This window comes from Carlito syrichta, unplaced genomic scaffold (genome assembly GCF_000164805.1).
Source record: "Carlito syrichta isolate Samal-C Ts95f unplaced genomic scaffold, Tarsius_syrichta-2.0.1 Scaffold308356, whole genome shotgun sequence".
Taxonomy (NCBI): domain Eukaryota; kingdom Metazoa; phylum Chordata; class Mammalia; order Primates; family Tarsiidae; genus Carlito; species Carlito syrichta.
In genome coordinates, this window is record NW_007252452.1 from 141,025 (window position 1) to 163,189 (window position 22,165).

Here is a 22,165-nt window from a genome sequence, read left to right on the forward strand (position 1 = left end):
CCTTCCTTATTACCATCTGACATAAAGAAATAAAAATCCCTTTGTTGTCAAATTACTTTACTGTATAACCTGTAAGAAATAAAGGGAAATAAAAACTTCTATGTTTGAGTAAAAAATAAAAATAAATAAAAATAAAAAAATATAAAAAAATAAAACAAGACCCCATATCAGCCAGTTCCACAGTTCACCTTTCTGAATAAATGTGCATTTTCTTCATTCAAATATGTGTATGCGTTGATCTATGTTTCCTTTAACTTTGATGGTGCAGGTATATCTGTTGCCTTCATCTCAATAACCACTTTCTTACCTGGAAAAGAATATATATCTATAAGGCTGTTTCTGCATCTGGCATATCAGTCCATTCTTTGCCAGGATTGGTTAAAATAGGAAAAATTGTTCCTTTTTCAGGAGCCACTTTCATTGTGCTACTGCAAGAATCACCCTGCCCTGAAGAAGGAACCCTCCCAAGACTCTTGAATCTGGGCTTTTGCGACCAAACCAGAGAAAAGATGCTTCTGACATTCCAGGGTGGGGGTAGGGATGGAGGTGACCAACACAAACACACCATCAAAACCCATTAATCAGGTTGCATTAAGCTTTATAACAACACAGTTTTCATTTAGCGGGAGAAATGACAGTTTAATAACAGCTGAACAGATTTAACTCCCCCCATTCATACAAATTTCCAGTTTTACTAGAACAATTCCCGGTATTGGAGATCTGTGAACAAGTGCTTTATGTCAAATGGTGCATTTTAATAGAATCAAACTAATGAGAAGGGACACTTTATTCGGCAGCCCTTGATGGGGGGATCTGCAGACAGCCCTTTCTCTCCCCCATGCCCCATAAACTGGATCTGATCAATGGAGTCAGCCTTCTCACCGCTATTCTGATACCTGCCATCTCTGGACAGAGACAATGAAGCATGAGATGACCCTGAGGGGGCAGGGGTGGGGCAAATAGGAGAAAGGTGACTGCTGCCCTCCCTACTGCATCAATAAGGGTTATTCATAATAAGAGACTCACCAACTTTCTGGTCTTTGCTCATCTGGGGACCCTAGGGGATACAGCCCATCCCAAAAGCATGCCTCGGAATCACGGTGCTTGGGGAGAGACTCTTCAGGTAAGACCTCCCACCAAGAGGACTGGATTTGTTTTTTTCACCCCCAGATATGGCCATTCATCTCTGCCAGCCTCAGTGCTCTGAACTCAGCTACAATTACATCACTCTGCGAGCAGCTTTACGGGCCTGATTCTAACACAGGTGCGTGTTCTAAGCCACAATCCAGGATACTCATGAAGAGAGAGACCCAACCCTCCTTAGAGGGCTTTTAGAAAGAAGGCTTCTAGGGGTGTCAATTTTTGGGGGGTGAGGGAGGAAGTGAGGAACGTGCATGCCTCTGCCTTCATGACGTGGGGAGGGAGGAAGTCAAGGTGTTGTGGGATGAGGCCTTTACAGAGAAGGCTAGAATCACCTTAGAGGGAGGACCTTGCTCCTTGGGAGTCCTTGAAGCACTCCGCTGCAAAGTGCATTCTGGAGAGATGCCAAAGCAGAGGATTAGACGGCAAGTGCTTGTGCCAGACACAGGGCTAGAACCCCAGTTTCCCAAACTAAAGTGGGAACGCCTGTAATGTAGAGCTTTCTTTCTTTTTTGTCACTCAAATAAATATTCATAGCACTGTCTCTGACATTCACAGCTATTTATCCTCTGTCTTCAGGCTCTATTAACTAGCGGAAGATAAGAATTAACAGTGAGTTCTGGTGGCCATCTGGTCAACCAGATGCTGCTGCCAAGACAGGCCGGGTTTCTCCATGAGGATGCCATGGGATCCACCCCTTTGCCTAAACCAACAGCACTGGAGGCAATTCTGGCTGGATGAAGAGGGAAATCTACTCAGTACTCCAGCCAGTGAAGCTGTAGAACCTGGAGTATTCAGGACTCAGGCAAGGAGCCTCCTTAGCTATTCACTAGCCTTCCCGCCACATCCCTAGACTCATTTGTCACCCTCCTCCTGTTCCCACCGGAAATCTTGACCAGTCATTTGGTAAAACATCATGTTGAAAGGTTTGTAGAATTTCCGCAGTCTGTGGATAACATCAGGGTCAATGCGGGGATGAGTCCGACCTTTGCTCTTGCCTAAGCACCTCGGGGCACTGCTGTCTTCTGGCTTCTTTAGGCAAGGAAACCCCTTGGTTTTGTTGAAATAGAAATGCTTCTCAGTCACGACACGCTTGAGGCCTAGAAAATCCTGTACTTTGGCCATTTCCCCGGCGGGGTCCACAATGAGTCGCTCACCACTGACAAAGAGGATCTGGGAGAGGGGGAAGTACTGAAGCCAGTTTTCCAGGTGCAGAGCATAGATCCCTATTCGAATGGCACTCCACGAAGCATCGATCAGCCCTAGGGTCCGATTTTTGAAGGCCAACACCTCGAAGGTGGGGATCTCAGGTTTCTTTGACAGTGTCTGGGTGTAGTCGGAGATGGCCCTGGTCACAGGGTTTCTCACCACCACAATCAGTTTGATGTCCTTGGCCATGGAGTGAATGCGTTTGGGAGCCTCATTGGTCACAAAGTAACTTGGAGTCTTCTCCATAGTTAGTTGCCCATCCAAAGTCTTGGGCATCACATTTCTAGAAGAGGGAAGAAAAGGAAGAGAATGGTTATCTCTATCCCCAAATATTTTAGCTTCCTTTACACAAAACATGTGATATAGATAACCTAGTAAGAAGCCACCAAATAAAACTGACAGACACTTGAAAGTTCTTTTTACCTTTATCCCCCAATTACAGTGTTGACTATGTATCATCAGGAAAGGCAGCATACGGTATATGCATTCTTTCATGGGAACCTTGTATTCCTGGGTTTAAATTGCTGTTCTACTTCTTACCAGTTATGCTTAACCTAGATGCACCCTTAATTTCTCTACATATTAGTTTTCTAAGCTCTGAAATAGAGATAATGACAGCACTGACTTCACACTGTAGTATCAGGATTAAGAGAGATAATGCTTGAAAAGCATTTAGCACAGAATCTGGTGTGTGTAAGATCTTAATAAGTTAAGGATATTATTATTGTTGTAGTGGCTTTCAGAAAATATTCGAGCTCAACAAGATCTCAAGGTTTAGCCAGTCCAGAACTGGCAAACTATAGCCTGCCTTCTGATTTTGTATGACCCACAATTAAGAATGATTTGTAATCTTTAAATGACTGGGGGGGGGATAAAATAATAATAATAACATTTTGCAATGCTTGAAAATTCTATTCAAATTTCAATTTTCATAAATAAACTTCCACTGGAACATAGCCACGATAATGGGGTGTATGCATCTATGGTTGCTTTTGCACTGCAATGTAGACATCAGTAGGTGTAACCAAGACCGTATGACCCACAAAGCCTAACATATTATTTACTACTACTTGGTCCTTTCAGGAAAAGTTTGCTGACCCTTTACTTGGTCCAAAAGTATTATTGTACAAATGAGGAAAATGAAGTCCAGGGACAGGAAATGTACATGGGAATCAGACAAGCTTTATTATCTCAGTAAGTTGAATCACAACTCACAATCTAAATTCCTCATTGGTAAAATCCTGAAACTGGTAAGATTTTATTCTCAAGTTCAGTTGCAAATAAAATGGCATACAGAGTGAAAGCATCTAGCACAGGCCTGGCTCAATATATGGGATTATATCCTTTCTTTCTTTTCAAGGCTACCCAATGAGCCACTGCTAGGCTCATATCAGGGCCCATATCTCTTTGTTTCCTTGCCAAGGATGCTAGTCCACATCCACTCCTCCATTCGCATTTGTCTTCAGAATAGCCTTATCTTATTTGGGAGCTCCAAGATATTAAAGGCAGTTAGTTGGTGCCATTTTCCCCTCATACCAAGGTGGTAGGACTCTCAGTGATAAAATGAGGCTTAGGATCCTATTATACAGTCAATTTGCTATAGGCATATGTAGACCAAAGTTAATTGACGATAAACCTGTTCAATACCTGTCAGTACAGAAGGCCATCTGCCACCATGTGCTCCATTAAGTCTATTCACTTCCGAGCCTTGCACCAAAGTGGTACATTTAGGATTACACAAGACCTCTTTGTTACGATGACATGCTTTTAAATGTCTCAGCTAATAAAATTTAATACAGACGACGATCCCTTAGCTTCTCGTACCATAATTAAATTTATTTACTATCGCGCGCGTGGAGAAAGAACGACTTTTCTTTTATCTCTAATTCACATGCTCTGTCAATAATTAATTGCAACTGGGTTTTGAGCTTTCTCGGCAAGCACTTTTATGAGGCAAAAGGAATTTGCCTCGCAGAGAAATTCACATAGAGCTGGATGCTGTTAGAGTATAATGGTTGGGCAGCACGGTGTTTTTGGATCAAAGCAATAGCCCTGGCCATAAATAATCATGCTCATCTTGGAGTAACATATTCTCCAAAGTGTTTTTAATGTTTTCATGTGTGTGTGCCTGTTTGGCCCCCACCGGATCAATTTGTCTAATATGAAGGGGCAGGACTAAGAAACACAGCCTTTGGGAATCAGATTTGCCTGAATTAAGAGTTGTGATTGCCCAAGTCACCTTGATGAAGTTCCTTAACCCATTTTGAGCCTTGATTTCTCACCTACAAAACAGGGTTAATAGGAGTCTGTTCCTCTTAAGATTTTAATGAAGATTGAATGTGATAATGTAGGTAAATCAATTTAGGATTGTGCCAAATTAATGCCAGATTTTTTTAAAACTTAAATCAGCTGCCCAAGATCAAGGTCATTCTTACAGCAATTCTTAAAGAAGAGTAAGAAAAAAATATTTATATTTGACCAAATGGAAAAGATGGGACAACATGGGAACTAAGGAACTGATCCAGAAAAAAGTCTATTCTGATTCAAGCCAATATCATCAATTGTCCTTTTTGATCTAGAGGCTGGTGATCAATGAGGGAGCTACCAATAGCTCAGCCCAAGTACAGAAAATATACTGATATCCTATTTTTATTTCAATTGGAGAGATATACTTCCTTGTTTTATTATGAAATTTATATCATAGTATAAAAATATTAAATAAATCTTGATACAAAAAACACCTGGAAAAAGCTATTTTTACATGGTCTTTTCTAGGTTTTAATTTATCAGATGTATTTTTAGTTCCTCAGATGTATTTATCTTGTTGTATTTTTTTAGAATAGGAGCAGCTGTTCAGATTTTTATTTTATCCATCCTTCACCTTTCATTTTGTACACCTCGGTGTTTATCTTTACTGTAAACTCCATTCAAATACATCTCCTTTACTTTAGTTAAACTGTCAAGTTTTCTGTGGAACTTGAGTCTTTATCTGAAGCATCTGGGATGAAATGGTACCCAACCTACATGCCAGTAGATGTAGGAGAGTAAGTGTGTGCCTAGCTCAGTGCTGGTGCAAGAAGGAATAAAAGAAGATATTGGGGAAGGCTTTGGAGAAGGTAGAGGGAAGCAGAGGCACCTACGTGACTTTGACCATCATGCTAGAGATTAATATTAAAAGCACATAATTTAGGAGAGTTCCTGCACTTGGTGTACAAATAGTAAAACTATCTCATTTAGCCAAGACTCAACTGTTGTGAACTGAGTTTTACAGGTTATTTTGCCAGTAAGAAGATATCCATTAGCTGCTCAGAATCTATGATACATCAATTTTCCCTTTCTTAAACAGATTTTTGAATCAGTTATATTCATTCATTCATCCATCCATTCTATAAATGTTCACTTACTGGTAATGTAACAGTGAACCAAACAGATGTAGTCCCTTCCTCCATTAAGCTAAGAGTCTCGATACCACAGCTGATAATGTAGAGCTCTTTGTAGCATCACATATTGAACTATTTTAATCAACAGAGAAGGTATCATTATTATTCCAGTTTTACAGAGAAGGAAACAGGCTCAGAACCTAAATATGTTCCAAGGTCTCACAGAGTGAACATGCCTTTTGTTTCTAAGTTCAGTGACTGAGCAAGAGTAAGTCAGTACCAGCATCCGTGCCTAACACCAGCTCCTGGCAAATAGCAATACATATCTGTTAAAAGAATAAGATGGGTGAATGACAAGCCACTGATCTCCTCTTTAAGTGTAGGCCAGTCCTAAGGCTAGGTTTTTGTTGTGATTGGTTTTGATGCCCTAAGCTTCCTTTTCCCTACCCTTGTCTCCCCACTAGGGCTCTCATCGGGGTCTCCAATCCAGCCACTATTTCTACACCACGCTGGTCTCCCTCTTGCTGTAAGAATAGAGGAGGCATCTCTCCTACTGGATAAGCCCAACCCCCGACTGGACTTTAGATCTTATCCCCTCCACCTTCCCAGGTACTTTTCACCTTCAATTTCCCTTCTCTCTCCTAGGTTTTATGTAAGTTCTTCTCAACCACCTTTGACATTTCTACATGCTCATGTTCTCACACCTTGATGTGTTCCAGAGACCAGAAGAAGACCACTAATGCTGAAGGAAAATGAGCAATATTAAGAAAGTCAGAAAATAAGATCAGTGAGAGGGGCAGAAAATAGACCATAGAGGGCTTATGGATAATGGGAAAGATGTAGAAGTTTTTGTTATATGCAATGAGAAAACATTGAAGAATATTGTACAAGAGAATATGATATGATTTACATATAATTTTTTTTCCCTCTGGTGGCTTTGCTGAGAACAGATAAGAGTGTGGCAGAAATAGAAGAAAAAAGACCATTTCAGGAGAACATGATAGAAATGGCAGAGGTCTCAGTATAGGTGAAGAGGGCAATGTAGTAAGAAATTTTCAGAATTGGGATGGATTTTTTTTTTGAGTTGGCATCTCACTCTGTTGCTCAGGCTGGAGCACAGTGGCACAATCATGGCTCACTACAGCCTCAACCTCTTGGGCTCAGACAATTCTTCTGCCTCAGCCTCCTGAGTACCTTGGACTATAGGCATGTGCCACCAAACCTGGCTAATTAAAAATTTTTTTTTTGGTAGAAACTAGGTCTCTCTATGTTGTCGAACTCCTGGCTTCAAGCAATCCTCTTGCCTCAGCCTTCCCAAAGTGTTGGAATTATAGGTGTGAGCCACCATGCCCAGCCTTGAGATGGATTTTAAAAATAAGGTCAACTGTCCGTAATAAGGAGGGAGGATGTATGTACAAGAGAAAGGAGGCATCACAGATGACTCTAGGGTTATTATTGTGTGCTGATGACTAAGTGATAGTATAGTTTGCTAATATAGAAAACACTGGGAATGAAGAAGGTTTTGGGTGGGGGGAGGAAATACCAAGTCCGATTTTGAACTTGTAAAATGAAATAGTGCTATGTACCTAAGTGGAGGTGCTGAGTAATCATCCTGACACAGGAGGCTGAATATAAGGGAGACCAATACTGGAGGTGGATAAGTATGTCATGTGCTCACATTCTACCTGCCAGGAAATAGGGAGAAGAATGCTTGCCCCCTTTTTACAAAACTTCAGGTGTAGAAGGCATGGCCTACCCTTTGTCTATCTGGGGAGTTCTCTCAGATACAAAAGGTGTTCAGATGTTGGGTGTGTCAAAATTTTTTTTAATTCCATTACAAAAATTTTCACTAACTTATTTTAATTCCCAGATTCCTTGATAACTGCTTGTACTACAATAATGAGCTTAGAATAATGTCACCATGTGATTTGCTCCCCTGACCTTCATGGCTTCTCTTGAGGCCACAAGCAATGTTTTGTTCATTCTCCAATGCCTAGCACAGAATCTGTACACAGTAGCTGCCCTGTAACATTTTGTGATTACTGCATGAATAAACAAATGACATACAAATTAATACATGGGTCCTTGAAGTCAGAGGAATTGGGGCAGTTCAAAGGACATTGCTCCTCTAGTAGAGTAGGTCTTCCATGCTTGGGATTTAGCATTTCTGAGTTTTGTGCCATTCCTGTCTGAAAGACCATGCACTTCAGTGTGGACCATATGGTGAGAAAACACTGCATCTGGGCTTGGCACAGCTCGTTAACAGTATCTCGGGTGCTCAGAGCAGCCGTGACATCAGCGTCAACACACAGTCCTGAAGCGAGAATCATTCTGCAAGATCACACATCTGCTCTCACAGCCCCAAATGTTTATGAGACACTCTCCAACTCACCCTCCTGTCCCCACCCCACTCTGCTGGTGCTGGCACTCTGCTAAGCTCAGCCCCATTTGAATGCGGGTCAGCTGCTGGGGGTGTCACAGGAAACAACAGTGATTAACAATAGTTGACATCCAACCTGGAGTGAGCACCACCAGCCATTGAGCTCACTCCATGTGATGTTTCCTGGCTGAGTTCAAGTTCGGAAGCTAGACTGACTTCCCTATGCATTTTCAGACACTAGACTCTCCAGCCTAGTAGTTAAGAGCAGAGGCTCAGGAGACAGAGTTAACAAGTTTGTATCCATTTATTAGCTGTGTGGTCCTGGACAAATTATTTAACCCAAGTAACTGGAAAGCAGGCATTATACTAATAATACCCTTCTCATAGGGAATTTATGAAAATTAAATGAGTTAATATCTAGAAGAGTGACTCACATATGGTAGGTTTTCACTACATTTGCTGTTAATTTTTTTTTTTAGAGACGGGGTCTCTCTGTGTTCCCCAGGCTGGTCTCAAATTTCTTGCCTCAATATCCCAAAGTGCTGGGGTTACAGGTGAGAGCCATGTCTAGTCCCTAGCTGTTAATTTTTTAAACAACTCTTTTAAAAAGGTACTATTAAATCTCCCCCACTTTAAAGATCAGGAAATAGAGGTCTAGTGAGATTGATTTGTTTACTCAAAGCCACAAGAGGTAGAGGCAGAATTCAGTCCGAGATCTGTCTGACATCATAGCCCAAGCTCTTGTTCACTGTCTGACAATGCTTAACCAAATGAAAGAAGCTTGGCAAGGGGACATGACCGACCCAAGGTCACTGTGCTAATCTTTAGGTGGCAAAGTTGAATCTTAAAATAAGACTCATTATGTGTGCTGCAAAGGTGAGTTATCCCGGACTTACCACTGGGAGTTATAGAAACGCAAGCTAGACTCCCTACAAATTCTTGCCAGATCAAGCTACATCATTCAATTTGTGATATCTCTCTCTAGGGCCTTCTCAATGGAAGCAAATGGAGACCATCATGAATGCTGAGGGAGAGAGCAATCACTCGCATTAGATATAAAGTGCCCATTCTCTCTGGAAGGGTCAGGAGCAGAGCTTGCCTTTGCCTTGCCTGAATTAGAGGTGTGTGGGCACCTTCCATTTTCCCAAATGCATCATACAGTGGAACAAATGGTGCATAAATTAGCAATGTTTTCTGAGCCCTCCTGATGAACCCAAGAGAATGGTGGCTAGATCAAGGGCATGAAATGAGATAAGGCCAGTTCCTCTGCATTGAGGAAAGAAATTCACTTAGAAATTCAATGAAGCACCTACTACTTGTTGAGCACTGAGCAAGGCAATTTCATATGGTGTCTTGGTTATGCCTTATGAGTATTATATGATTCACCCAGTCCATTATAGAGATGTGAAAACTGAGAGCCAGAGAGATAAAGAACCTTGTCCAAGGATGCATAGCCAGGTCCTTGCCCTGTCCAGCTATGTTGGAAAGTTCATTGGGCTTTCCAAACCCAAATTCATGAATTCTGAAATTCCAGAAAGTGAAAAGTCAAACCACTTGAAGACCACATTCTTATATAGAGACCCAAGAAAATGAGTCATACATATGGCCCTGGGGTCATAGGGCTTTCAGTCAAAATGAGAAAGAAGAAATCTTGCGTTATAGTTTGACTTAACAACTAACTAGCAGGATGAAGTTACGACATGGACTTGCCCTCCCTGGATTTCAGATTCCTATATAAGGAAAGAACTATATAAATATTTGTCCTTAATTCCTTAATATTGTTCCTTAATTCCACTGAATTTATTGGTGCTTATTATGTACCAGTTGTTAGCTATATATTGATGATAAAGCAGGTATAGTTCCTGCTCTTCAATATACTATAAGTTTTTGGAAGGAAAAGCCTGTGTATCCCATTTAGCAAAGTGATCTGTGATTCAGATGGGACATTTCTACTGTGGAAAGAAGTCTCTTTTTAAAGAGGATCATATTTGCCAAGTCCCAATGGCATGACAATATGCCTACAAGACAGAGAAGGAAACAGAAAGGTTTGGGACAGAGAAGAGAAATGGATAAAGAAGAGAAGTAAAGAACAAAGGAGATTAGAAAAAAGAAATCGAAATAAAGATGAGAGGAAGGAAAGGAGGAAGGAAGAAGGAGGAGGAGCTGGGCTTTGAAAATGCACAAAGAATTTAAATAATTGGAAAAGAATGAGGAAACCATCCCAAGTTTAAATGACACAGGACAACATTGTGGAGGAAAATAACAAGCCCAGGTTTCAAGCGTTTTTGTTTGTTTGTTTTAAAGTTTGCACCAGGAAGATACAGAAATTTTAGGGTTAGAAGGTCTATGATGATATTCATCAGAGACATTCCACTAATTGCAGTTGACTGAGAAGGTAGATAGATACTTGTTATCCCCCATGATATATCAATGAATAAATTGAAGCTTGAAGTTAAGTTTCTTGTCTAAGACCGCACAGTTCCTGTGTGGCAGAGTTGGGATTTGAAGCCCAGCAGAGCCTACACTCCTTACCACTATTCAATAGAACAAAGGAGAGGAAGGTCCAATGTGAAGCTAGAGGCAGGAAGAGGAACAGTCGTGTCCTGAGGTGGAGAAGTGAGGGTCCAGGTGTTGAGATCTGGCAGTTGGGATGTACTTGGGACCAGACAGAGCAATATTTAGGAATTTCCTGCCTAATGGCTGTGGTATTCCTCATGACAGGAGAGTAGGGTTGTTATGCTTGAAGGCCTTGGAAGTGGGGCTAGAATACTCACAGGAACATAATGTGGCTGAATGATATATTAACAACTTATGGATCATGGCGACCTATTGAAAAATTATCCCGTGTTTGATTTTCCCTCCAGAGACTCCCCTGGAAGAAAAGGCAGGAGATTTATTACCACTCTCACTCCACGAACACCACCATCACACAAGGACAGCAGTCAGTATTTTATTTCCAAGGTCTGGCTAATTTTTATCTCTAAGTGATGCATTCACTTGCTCTATTTTATGAAATGAAAAAATGGTTTTTGAGCACCCTAGACAAATCCACTTGGAAATCTTTATGTTTCAAAGATCTAAGTTTTACCCAGGGATTCTTAATCTCAACTCTCTCAACATTTTGGGATAGATAACCTTTTCTTGTAGGGATTGTCCTGAGCATTAGAGGAGATGCATAGTAGTATCCTTGGCCTCTACCCACCAGATGCCATAGCAGCCTTTAGTTATGCCAATCACAAATGTTGCCAAAAGTCCTTCGGGGGTTCAAACCACTCCCAGTTGAAAGTTACTAATCCAACTGGTCTCATCAAACTACCTAGACTTGAATATGGGTTCTGCCCTTTACTAGAGGTGGGACTTTGGGCAAGTTAACTTAAACTTTCTCTGACTAGATTTCCCCACCCATAAAATGGAATAATGATGATGATAATGATATGATAATAGATATCTTAGAAAATTGTTTTAAAAAAATAAAGAGTTCACATGTATGCTGCCTTTATTGCCTGATAGATCATAAGCACATAAGTGTTTTCTATCATTATTACTGTGCCTATTATTATGCCACTGAGACGACCTGTAGGCTGTGTCCCAGCTTCTGGAATTGTGACTATCTGTTATTGCTGAACAGAAAACTGGATATAGGAAAAGTCCTAGTGGGTGTTTGTATGGCTGGGCACTAAGTGTTAAGTCTTTGAAGACACTCTGGTCAAGCTTGGTACAGAGAGGTGGGGCCACCGACAGAGCCAAACCCCACATGAGCAAGTGAAGACTTATGTCTTATGTCTCTGAGCTGCCTCACAAGAAGTGTCAGAGGGGTGAGGTTAGGGATCCTAGAATACCCATCTCCAGACGAGAGTAAACATTGTGTCCAATAGGTAATTTTTCAGCCTTCATTCCCCTCCCACTCTCTCCCTTTTTGGAGCCTCTGGTGCCTATTATTTCTCTCTGTATGTACATGTGTACCTATTCGTTAGATCTCACTTGTGAGTGAGGATGTACGTTATTTAATTTTTGATTTTTGAGTTATTTAATTTAACGGTCTTGAGCTTCACCCATGTGGCCATGAGAAACATGATTTCATTCCTTATTGTGGCTGCATGCCATAGTGTATATACACCACATTTAAAAATCCAGTCATCTATTGATGGACACCTAGGATGATTCCACGACTACTTTGCTATCGTGGAAAGTGTTAAGTCAGATTTAATTTCTTTTTTTTTTTTTGAGTTGGAGTCTCACTCTGTCGCCCAGACTGGAGTGCAGTGGCCACTCCCGGCCACCGCAGCCTCCACCTGCTCTGGCGATCCTTCCACCTCAGCCTTCCGAGTAGCCGGAATTACAGGCATGCGCTACCACGCCCGGATGATTTTTTGATTTATTGTAGAGATGAGGTCTCACTGCCTAGGCGGGTCTCGAACCCGTGGGCTCAGGCAATCCACTCACCTCAGCCTCCCAAAGGCACGGGATTGCAGGCTGAGCCACCGAGCCCGGCCCAGATTTAATTTCAATTAAAACATAGGAATCTTTTTTGAATAGTAAGGGCTAATAAATAATTTATCTGTTTTACAGAAGACAATTATCAACAGACTGAGTATCCAGCTGAAGTTAGGAATTATAATTTGTACTAATAATAATCTACTCAGTGCTTAGGGGGCAGGTGTACATTTAGGAGTATGTGCCAGGAAGGTGGCAAAATGGCTAAGAGACAAAAAAACTGAGGATGCTTGTGAGTGCTTGAGCCTTGGATCATATTTGTGTCCCAGTCAGGGAATGAGTGAAGGAGCTCAGGAGAAAGCTGATGGATATGAAGACAAGAGGAGTTGAAGGGACTAGAGGACCTGATGAAGACATTGGAGATGGAAGGTTGACTCTCTCTCTGATATAATATGAGGAGAGACCTGAATTATCTTCATGGTTTTCTTGATGATTCTACTAAGAAAAAAAAATACAGATAGACTTCTGAAGATATCATCATAAATAAATAAGGCAAGTGAGCAAGATATCAGTAGAGCCAGCAATCAAAAAGGAAAAGACAGAATATGAGACTACATCCCACTTTGAAAAGATAACTCTTTTGGGAAAATGATGCTCATTATTCTCTTCTGACCATACCCAAGCAACATGAACCACTATTGAATGGAACTTACCTCAGAGGATCTGAAGCTAAGAACATTGCCTTATCCATGAGGCAACTTCTTCTTAATTTGTGTCCAGAGACACAACAAAAGACAACCTCTATAGCAGGTTGGCTCATAGCTTCTCAAAGATGGTTCTCTCTCTTCCAAATGAGGACAGAGAGGGGTTCATAGTGTCCATCAACTCTAATGGTGCTTTCACTCCCTCAATAATCAGGAGCTGGTCACACATAGTAGAAGGCCCCATATCCATACTCTTGGATTAAGCCCCAAAGAAAAACTGTCCTAGTAAAATCAGAGCTTGTGGCACTTTCTCTGGTACTCAGAAGAGTGCACAGGGGTCATGGGCCTGTCTGACCAGCCCTGGAGAGTACAGAAATGCCAGTCTATCACATAGGACCAAAAGCCTTCACTCCTGGGCTCTTAACAAATTTACATATTGCCCTCTTGAACTCTGTTTCCCTTCATGGGATATGAGTTTTGGAACCCACTTCACTTATCCAAGTAATTATAAACTTATTTATTTTTATTTTATATATCAGAACTATATACAATTGTGTATGAGTACTTGTTAATAGTATTTGTTAACAGGTCATTATACTGAAACTAATTTTAGTTGGGGTTAGGGAGAAGGGAGGAGAAATATATGTTTTCTAAACAGTTTGAGATGTCTCTCTTTATCTCTTGGGACTCACAGTGGTTTATAAGTTTCAGGCTGGGAATCATTGGCTGAGGGTCAACTGGATTCTAGAGTCCACAATTGCCTCTTTCAGAAGCTGGCCAAGTGCATCCTCATTTTGAGAGTGGCATGTAGCTAAGGATTGAGCTCAGGGCTCTGTCTCTAAGCCATACTTGCTTTGAGCAACTCATGTCATGTTTTTGATCCCCAGTTCCATCATCTTTCAAATAGGAATAATAACATCTCCTATTCATTCATAAGAAAAAAATACCAGGCATTCCGGCACAGAGAAAGTCTCGGTGATAAGCCCTCTTGTTATCACTGCTAGTGCAATGGAGTACGTAGTAGATGCAAACAAATCTATCTGTTGAATGAGTAAAGAATATTGCCCTGATCAAATTCTGAATCTAAATGACTGCTACTGGTTGCCTCATACAGGTACTCCTATGTAAACAATGACTCTAATTCACAGAAACCCACGCTCAGACAGGCTTTGACCCAAGCTAGTCTTAGGGCACCTAACGGGTTCCATTTGCCATATACTCCAGTGAATTACTAGAAATCTCTTTCTCCATACTGCCCTGAGGTGCCCATATATTTGGAAAGCCTCACTGCTGAGCAGAACTTGGCTACTCCATTGGGCCCATGTCTCATACTGCACAAATTGTAGGCATTGCTTTTATTTTTCTCTGTCATCCTTGACCTTTCCCAGTGTAATCACCTGTCTTTAATATCAGTAAATCACCATCTGACAGAATTTAACTTTTCCATATCATTTAAGAGCACATATGATCAGAAAGCAACTATGAATTCAATAATCCTTTAAAATGCACTTGTGATTGAATCATCATTGAATCTGCATTTTTGAAAGGTTGCCTTTTGTGTGCAAGGTGGTGGTGAGGTGTTTATATGAGATTTTAATTGACTTAGTTTATACTTAATGTTTGGAATCTATAGGGATGTGGTGATCCCTTGCAATCATTCTCAAGCCCACAGTTGTAAAGCATGGATTTACAATCTAAACCATTGCTTGCCTACAACCTCAGTTTCTTTCAGAGTCATCCTCCTTGTGACTTTCTCTTTTGTGATTGGATCATCTCAATCCAGAGGGTCTAAGACAACATGTTTCTTGATTGTGAATTGACAAGATTATGGAACACACTTTACCTGCCCCTGACTAAGGTTCTCACCTGGACCATACCTTATTCACACATATCCAAAGAGAGACCCTGCACAGAACCTCACACAACAACTTCTATCAGCTACTATATTGTATTTTCTTTCCTTAGGCTCAGTGTTTCAAAGGGCAGGTGCAACAATTAAATGATGATTATGGAAGTGTCAGTGCATCTGCATAGGTACCTTGTGCTCACAGTTGAACAGATAGTGACACTAGAGGGTTCCTCTCAGGAAGCCAGTGCTCCAGACCTCTCCACCTCACATTCTGCTCCCAGCTGTGTGCCAACCCATCACTGCCTTGGGAATGCTGCCAGCCTTCCTTCCTTCTCACCTGCATCCTGCTACTGATCCAGACTCTGTCTGCTCTTGCTGAATCCACGTCTGTCATCCTTATACATGTCTGAGCCCTATAGCCTCAAACTATATGGATCTTCACAATTCTCATCCTTGGAGCAATGACGATGCTGCTCTTTATGAAAATGACTGCCAATCTGGCAAGTTATCATTCAAGTCTTTTCTGTTTTTGGAACATCTTTGCTTTGTCCCATCTGCCTTTCAAAACACTTCAATATCCACTTGATGAAGTCTTCATCAGTTGCCTGCCCAGAACCTCACTTATTGACTTAACCATTTATTAACCAAGCCTCCTGAGATCTATCTTCTACCTACTTGAGTGAACATCCCTCAAGCTGCCGCAGGTGATGGTACTCACTCTCACTCCCTGAAATCCTGGGTCTGCCATCCTTTCTTTAAATGACTTTTGATGACTTTTTTAACCACCTCAAACTTCAGTTTCCACATCATATAAAATGAGGATCACTAGCATGACCAATCTCAGAGCATGTTTCACAGGGATCAAAAGTGCTGGTGCTTACGACGCACTTAGTAGGGTTCCTGAAAGGAATTAGCTGCTCAGTATGAATGTTAATTATTGTTATTACATAGGAAACCCATTTCTTCATTGTGCATTCTCAGAGATTGCTATCTTAGGACCTGTGCTGATGGTAAGGTCATTTAATTTTTACCTCACGTGCATCCTTAAAATGAACTTTGCTTTTTGTAAATAATTTGTACATGTTTCTTCCTTATGACTGAAGAAACTGGTCAGTAAGATTGATAATGTTCAGTTAAAGCACTTGATGTTTTGTTGGTGAAAGTGGTGCTGGGGTCAATTATACCTGGCAATGGAAACTCATCAAATAAGTCAGTCAAGGTGGAGGCACCATCCGTATGTATGACAGGTATGAACGTTGCTGTGATGAACAATATGTTTGGCCATACTACCATGCACCAGCTGTGAGTTTGCAGTTGAGAGAGACTATGGAGGGAAACCTGAACTTTCTGCTGAGTGAATTTAGACCCGAAGCCTCCTTTTCTCTACAATTGACTACGATAGAAGAACAACCTTTTCTACAAAGTGCCCAGGAAAGAGCCTTCTATGTTGTCCTTGGGCGGTTTCCTTCAGAGAGCTGCATCCTTGAATCAAGAGCTCTAGCTACAATGATGTAAAGTATAATCATAAATTAATTAGTGCTTCCAACTGTGCCTGTATTTAGGCCTGGATTTCACAGCTTGGGGTACATGAGATACTAAACAGGTTCTCAAACCAATCAATCTGATCAGAACAGATGGAGAAATGATAGACAGACAAGGAAATAAGCATTCACCTAGAGAGGTAATCACATACATACTATGCTACGAAGATTTTGGTGTTATCAAACATTCATGCATACCAATTCCCTATAGAGTCAGTCTCTCTCTCTCTCTCTCTCTCTCTCTCTGTCTCTGGCGCGCGCACACACACACACACACACACACACACACACACACACACACCTCCTCTGCTCTTCCCATAATTGGCTCCTTCTCTTATTCAGATCTTGGTGAAACATTTCCTCCTCAGAGAGCAATGCTCCTCTCCATGCACCCCATCTAGAATCACTCTCTTTTATATCAGTCCTTTTTGTTCCCTTCAGAGGACTATGGTTATCTAAATTATCTTGTTTATGTGTTCTTGCATATAGTCTGTCTGTCCTGCTAAAAAATGTTAAGCTCCAGAGAAGGGAAGCAAATTGGCAATTTTATGTACTTCTGTGTTCCCAGCACCTCACATAGTGCTGGGCATCAAGTAAGGCTCAATAAATATCTGTTGAATAATGGAAGAAATAAAGAAAAGAAGAAAAGTAAAGAGGGAGAAAGAAGAGAGGGAGACAAAGGAGAAGAGTGAAAGAAAGATGTGCCCAAATTGAGTCACAAAATTATACCAAATAGATTTCCTAACACACCACATTGCAGTATTCCCATTCATTGTTCAGCAACCCAGGTTGTAGCCACACTTAGGCTTCCTATCCTCAAAGGGCACCATCGTTCACTCAATTGCTCAGTCCCAAAACTAGGAGCCAGCACGGATTTTTACCTTCCTTACTCACCCTGCAGCATATCTAATATGCACATCTAGTCTGTTTGTTGTCTCTGTTTCTAACCCACACTCTAAATTTATCTCCTCCGCCACTGTGCTATCCACAGCATGGTCATTTCCAGCCTCTACTACCCCACAGCCTGTTTCAGCCTGTTTCTCCCTGTCTTGTTCCCTAAATGCCATTATCCAAACTGAGCAAGAGAGAGTTTTCACATGGCGCCTGGCATTAAATAGGTTTCAATAAATATCTATTGATGATGGAAGAAATAGAGAAGAGGAGAGAAAATGAAGAGTGAAAGAAAAATGTACTCAAATTGAAGAACACTAACCATGAAGGAGGCAAGATAGCACAGTGGTTAAGTGAATGGATTCTGGTGCCTATTGTCAGGATTCAGATTCTGGCCTTCTCTCTGTCCCCAAATACTCCAATTCGTTCCTCATCCTGGAATGATCTTTTCTCAGATCTTTGCAGAGCTAACTTTTCCTCGTCATTCAGTTCTTATATTAAGTGTCTAGACCTGTGTTATCCAGTATGGAATACATTAACCCCCTGCAGCTAGTAAATGTAAAGTAACTACAATTAAATAAAATTAAAGACTCCATTTCTCGGTTACACTAGTCACATTTCAAATGCTCAATAGCTACAGATGGCTAATGGTGACTTGGAGATATATATATATATATATATATCTGTCTTGGAGATGCAGATATAAGTCATTTTCATCATCACCAAAAGTTCTATTAGATGATACTAATCTAGACCATCACTCTGATTTTGGCGACATCTACATACCACTGAAAGGTCATCTGTTGGAAAGACTTTCCGTGACCATTCTACCAAAAATAGTACCTGCCCTGTCACTCCCTCTCCCATTTTTCTGCCTTATCTTCTTTTTCACTCTTGTGGCATTGATCAGGACTGGAGTTATCTAGCTTACTTATGTGTTTACATGATTGCTGGTGCCTCTCAAACTGGAATTAAACCCCATATGGCAGAACATTGCTTTGTTCATTGCTGTATCTCTCTTACAACAGTAGTATAATAGTACTATAAAAAGTGCTTAATAAGTTAGCAAATAAGTAATAATGAATAAATGGATGGCTCCCTCTAGATATGTACTTTCACATTTTAACACACATACACACTTACTTTATACACCCAGAGAGGCCATGAGTGGATGGGGAGGCAAAGCAGGGCCTAAGCAGCTGTTAGGTAGGCCTGCATCTCTTTGCTACCAGGTGTTGAGAAGGCAGGAAAGGTGGAGGCTGACCTGCTGAAGATGCTGCTGCTATGTTTAGTCCTGGCTAGGGCAGCAGACACAGCATAAATAGTTAGATAAGGAGAGATCTCAACCATGAAATGCAGATATAATATGGAATCACCTGCCTCCTGTCTCTGGGAAGGCAAAGCAAAGGAAAAGCTGGGGCTAGACTTTTAACTGAAGGTCAGTTCTGGAGTTCACGCTGCTGGCCAGGTTACAACTCTAGGACTGGGAACAAGAACGGGGGTTCAGTGGACTCAGTTTATTCCCTCTTCAACATCAGATAACCTCATTGGAGACTATTCTTCAGAGAAAAAAACGAAAACGAGTTGAACGTGCTGGTTTGTATTTATAGTTGTGGGGCTTGCTGCCTGTATATCCAGCAATTTGTGCATCTGCAATTCTGTTGCAAATGGATCCATTCTCTGCAGCCACCACAACTCTGGTGGCACATTCAAATTTCTTAGTTCCCACAGGGAGGATTCTAATTCAATATGTCGGCAATGTTTTCTGGTCATCGGCATTAAAAAACAAAAAAACCTCCAAGAAATTTTAGTTTGCAGCCAGGATTTAGAAACACATCACTAAGCCAAATTCCTTGAGAGACAAGAAAATATCCTCTTAAAGTTGAATAGCTCTCATCCAAAATACTTGGGACAAGTAATGTTTTAGATTTTGAAGATCCGATTTTGGAACATTTGTAGTATATTGACTGAGCATCCCAAATCCCAAAATCTGAGTGTCATGGTAAAACTCAAAAAGTTTCATGTTTTAGAGCATTTCAAATTCCAAATTTTCAGATTTGGAATGCTTAACCTGCATTCCAGGAATAAATGGATGGTTAAATGAATGAAATAGATGAACAATTAGCATATCCTGAGAACACTGAATATTTCTCAACCACTAACCACATTCTACCATTTCGGGACACTCACCTATATTCATTTTTCATTAAATTGATTTATTTCTTATTTAGTTAATAAATCCATTTAAAACAGATATTGCATATCACTACAATGAATTGAAAATAATTATAATTGTTACGATAAACACACTGTAAGATGGCTACAAATATCCCCACCTCCTGGTACTTACATCCTTGCATAACTTCCTCTCTTTGAGTATGAGCATGACACTTGCTTCTAACCAACATAGTTTGGCAAAAGGAATGAGATGTATTTCCACAATTTATTACATAAGATTGTAACTTTCACATTGCTAGCAAACCCTCTCTATTGGCTTTCTTTTCTGCTGGTTTTGTTGAAGTAAGCAACCCTTTCAAGAGGTTCATTTGTCAAGCAATTGAGGGCAGCCCTCTGGCCAACATTCAGGAAGAAGCTGAGGTTCTCAGACAATAATCCACACAAAACTGAATTCTACCAACAACCACACATGACTACAACCAATCCTTCCTCAGTCAAGCTTCAGATGAGACCCCATCCCTTGGCTCCTTGCAAGAGACCGTGAAGCAGAGGAACTCAGAAACTATGAGATCGTAAATGTGTTTCAAGCTCTTAAGTTTGTTATACATCTATAGAGAACTCTTACAATTGCCACGAATAGAAGATAATCATACACTAAATGATGATATTGTTGCCTGCCCTAGACTCTGAGCCTGAGATCTTCATTTTCGTAAGGGAAGTCAGCAATGTTAACTGTTAAGGACCTTCTAGCACCAAACTGATATTTTCTTCTTTGCTTTAAATGAAATCATTTCAAAAAGACTGTAGAGGAATTATTTTCCTTCCCCATCTTTGCCTAATTGTGTGGTTCAAGTTTTTAATTCCTGTAGTCCATCACATTTATCCATTGCCTTCTGGCCACTAATTGAGAACTACATCTTATTCATGCTGGGAAAATTTCAGCATTCTGAGTACCCACAGTGGGTGATAACAGGTGGCCTCTACCTAAGAACCTACACAGAGGCCACACCTACATGGAGTTCCTCCACCTGGGAGATGCTGTCTTCCCCCTATTCCATCATTTTGGTTCTCTCTACAAGACCAGGATTTTTTATGCCTATTTTTCTGTTTAATATTTTCGCTCCCCACAATTGTGGAAGCATACACCAATCACATCCCCATCACTGAGACTCTACACATTTTACCAGACTCTGCAGGGGCTACACTCAAAGTTCTAGGCAGGTTCTAGCACTATGGGAGAAAACTTCAGGTAGATCCAGGCCCAGGAGATAGAATATGTGTGCTGACTGGTAGAAGAAGGGCACAGAAAAAGTCATAGCCTTTTTTGCATGCCTGATTATGTTTCCTACATACTTCTTCCTCTCACATTTATCCACAATAATTGTATAACAACTACAGTAACATGTTAGAAAGTTCCACTTTTGGAGAATGCTTTCAGGGTAACTATCATCCGGCTATTTTCTTCCTAACCCAAAAACTGCTCCTGCCTGGATGCTCTTGCAGGAGCCCTGGCAAGATAAGATTCTATTTTGGCTGAAAGATCACAAGAAAGCAGAGTACTGTCCTCAACTGCTCTTACATCTCATTTTCTGCCTGGACTTACTCTGACAAATTTACAGAATGCTTTGTCCCATTCCACAACTCAACACATATTTGATATGCTTCCTTGGGGGGAAGGCTCCTTGCCCCTTATCAGTCTCTGTGAATATCTCCTTGATAAGCCTCAAATCTGTGCACTCTGAGTTAGGATAGACATGCTAGCCTATTTCTACATGGATAAAATGTGTCCCTTTCCACATCCAAATGGCTGACTTCATGCACAGAATAACAAATACCGTTGGCTCATCTGAATAGGTATTTCCCATCCTCCCAGGGATCCTTATCAACCATCAGAAAAGCTTTGTCCCTGACTCTTCTCTTTCATTAGTCTCACAGCTAAATACTCCTCCACAGAGCCCTGTGTTTGAGTTAAAGTCTTCTTTGGAAACCAATCCTCATATCTCTGTATACTGCCCAAAAGAAAACTCAACTCTCACTCTCTCATTTTGGTGCATATCCTTCTAAATATGTATAATATATCTCCATTGAAATTATATAAAATATATAATATTATTTTGGGTGAGTGCCACTGTATGTGTGGGAGTGTGTTGACACAAATAGTACCATACTTTATGAAGCATTCTCAAATTTGGATTTCTATTAAATAATATTTCTTGAGATCTTTCCATATCAGCGCACAGCTCATTTTTTCTTCTTTATTTTTATCTAGCCATTCTCCTGTACAGAGTCCTTTAATTTCCACTAATTTCCCATTACAACAAATACGACTGAAGTAAGAAACCTTGCACATGCCTCTTTATGCATTTTTAAAATTATTTCCTTAATATAGCCATAAAGAAGTTGAATTGCTGGACCACAGGGGTTTGTAAGTTAAAGGTTTTAATAGATACTGGCAAATT

At 40.7% G+C, this 22,165-nt stretch overlaps 1 protein-coding gene across 1 annotated transcript; it reads right to left on the reverse strand.

The window, feature by feature from the left end:
- Positions 1–581: 581 nt before the first annotated feature.
- LOC103267873 (heparan sulfate glucosamine 3-O-sulfotransferase 4) lies at positions 582–8,059 on the reverse strand. Its single transcript, XM_008065445.2, has 2 exons — positions 7,797–8,059; positions 582–2,632 (listed from the first exon to the last, which is right to left on the reverse strand). Exons 1-2 carry the CDS (start codon positions 8,057–8,059, stop codon positions 1,996–1,998), a joined length of 900 nt encoding a protein of 299 aa, XP_008063636.2. The 3' UTR covers positions 582–1,995.
- Between the last annotated feature and the right edge of the window lie 14,106 nt (positions 8,060–22,165).